Source organism: Nanorana parkeri, unplaced genomic scaffold, assembly GCF_000935625.1.
Source record: "Nanorana parkeri isolate BGI_ZX_2015 unplaced genomic scaffold, ASM93562v1 scaffold2493, whole genome shotgun sequence".
Taxonomy (NCBI): Eukaryota; Metazoa; Chordata; class Amphibia; order Anura; family Dicroglossidae; genus Nanorana; species Nanorana parkeri.
The window spans coordinates 130,551-132,488 of NW_017308761.1; the positions used below are offsets into that span (position 1 = coordinate 130,551).

The window sequence follows — 1,938 nt, forward strand, 5'->3', positions numbered from 1 at the left end:
ACATGAATTCCCACCATTAACTATCCAGTTATGCCTAGAGATTTACAAGCTTTGTCAGGACTAGCATCTGTATGTTACAATTACCAGACCAAGGAATGGTGACCAGACCCTTTTGTACTGTCTGAGCTGGCAATACTTATGCTGCATTGGCCGTCTATAGATGATCAGCAGCAGTCCAATAGGTTACCCCCAGGATAGGGTACAGGCATTTGGATCTACCAGACATACAATTAATTTGAAACCTTCGCCGACATACACCATCTGGCTGTGGTAGAGTCTGACCTGGTACAAGTCTACAGATCCACAAGTCCCATTTTAGTGATCTGCATTGTCACATGTTGGTGACAAAAATGGAGGTTAGAAGGAGAGGTTGCCGATCGGTACACATTTCCTACAAGATTTGGTTGTGATCTATAGGTGGAGAGGCTGAAGCAGCAGGGATAGCAAGCAGTTGGTGAACATGACTCTCTGCACAATGTCCCTTGTTGTTTCACCTGCTTAAGCAGAGTTGCTCATCTACCTACATTTGGAATTACTGCATTTGTAGTTTGCTTTTTGAAAACCTGTTTGTAATCTGTCCACTCACCTCAGAATAGCCTCCAGGAGCTCCAAGTGGTATAGTCACTTCCACAGTGGTGGGGGTGTTCTGGAATGAGTACCTGTTCGCTTGAAGTTCAGCATCACTCAGCAGCCTTCCATTGATGCCCATGGCAAACTGGCTGTTTAAAAATCTTCCAGGGACTAGAGGTTTTAGCATAGCAGGGGACAGCCAAGAGAGAGTCTGGTCTGTGAACACCGGAGGATCTGCCATGAGAGCACAAGAGTTTGAGCATGCTTTCCTTAAAACTTAAATCTTTAGACAACCTCCCAGCTTTGCTCCACTCTTTGCCCTGAACACTAAAGACTACATTTTTCCAATATCCAGACCACCCAGCAATCTGGGGCCTACAGACCTCCCAATTGGAGGAACACTTGCGAGTAGCCAAACCAATATTCAATCTAGATATTTGCAGACAGACAAGGCTGCTAGAAGAGCATCAGTGCTAAATTCCCCAAGTGAAGTGCTCCCAATTGCCACAGCAAGGCTCAATCAATTCAATCCCACTCATCTGACAATTCTATCCGAGTCTTCTCAGCCATCTTTCTGCAATTAACATGTGACTACAGGAGGCTTAACCAGCTGCTCATGCAGCACAGTTCAGCTAGTTTCTCTAGAGATGCCAACTTGCAGGTCAACCTGGACTGTACAGATGAATGGGCAGGCCATGGCAACACATCATTGGCCATCAAACCCAAATTGAAGCAGCATATTACACACAATGGGCATGGCATTTCCAGATGGACTAACCTAGCTTGAGTTTAAGACATTAGATGCTAGCTGTAATCATGTATACCATGTGCATCAATACAAAGCAGAAGGGACACTACACAGACCCATTGCTCCAGTACCCTCAAGTCCATTGCTGCCTACATTAAGTTGGCTATGAAAGTCGCAACTTCCATTTCTGTTAGGCATATTACTTCACCCATGTCTAGGCCCACTGCTAAGCTACTCTGGCACCAGGGAATGCATTGTGGGAGGGACATAACTGGGGAAAATAAAGCAAACCCTAACCGATAAGCTTCCTGCTGCCAGGTTTTGCCATATTAGGTCCTGCATTATGAACCCATGTGGACAAAATTAGAATTTACCATGATCACCTTTAAGATCTAGGCTCCCATACAGTCCTGTGCCAATGACCTGTACTGAGGCATGGGCATCTTGATATGACATGTAGGACATTTGGATTGGCCAGAATCAGAAGAGCCCCAGAGCCTGAGTTTTAATGCCAAAGCATCTGTCCACTACAGTTTTGTTAATACAAGTTGCCTTAGTTTGGTGCACTGGAGGAACACTTAAGTTTACAGAGGCAGTAGGGGAAGCAAATAAAACCTAGA

The 1,938-nt window shown here is 45.1% G+C and overlaps 1 protein-coding gene across 1 annotated transcript in view; it reads right to left on the minus strand.

Moving 5' to 3' along the window:
- The window catches only part of LOC108801786, a 31,753-nt gene that overhangs the window by 23,764 nt on the left and 6,051 nt on the right, over positions 1-1,938 (minus strand). The window contains exon 9 of the mRNA XM_018573697.1: positions 587-804. Coding sequence (XP_018429199.1) covers positions 587-804 — 218 coding nt within the window. The remainder of the gene's footprint in view (positions 1-586; positions 805-1,938) is intronic.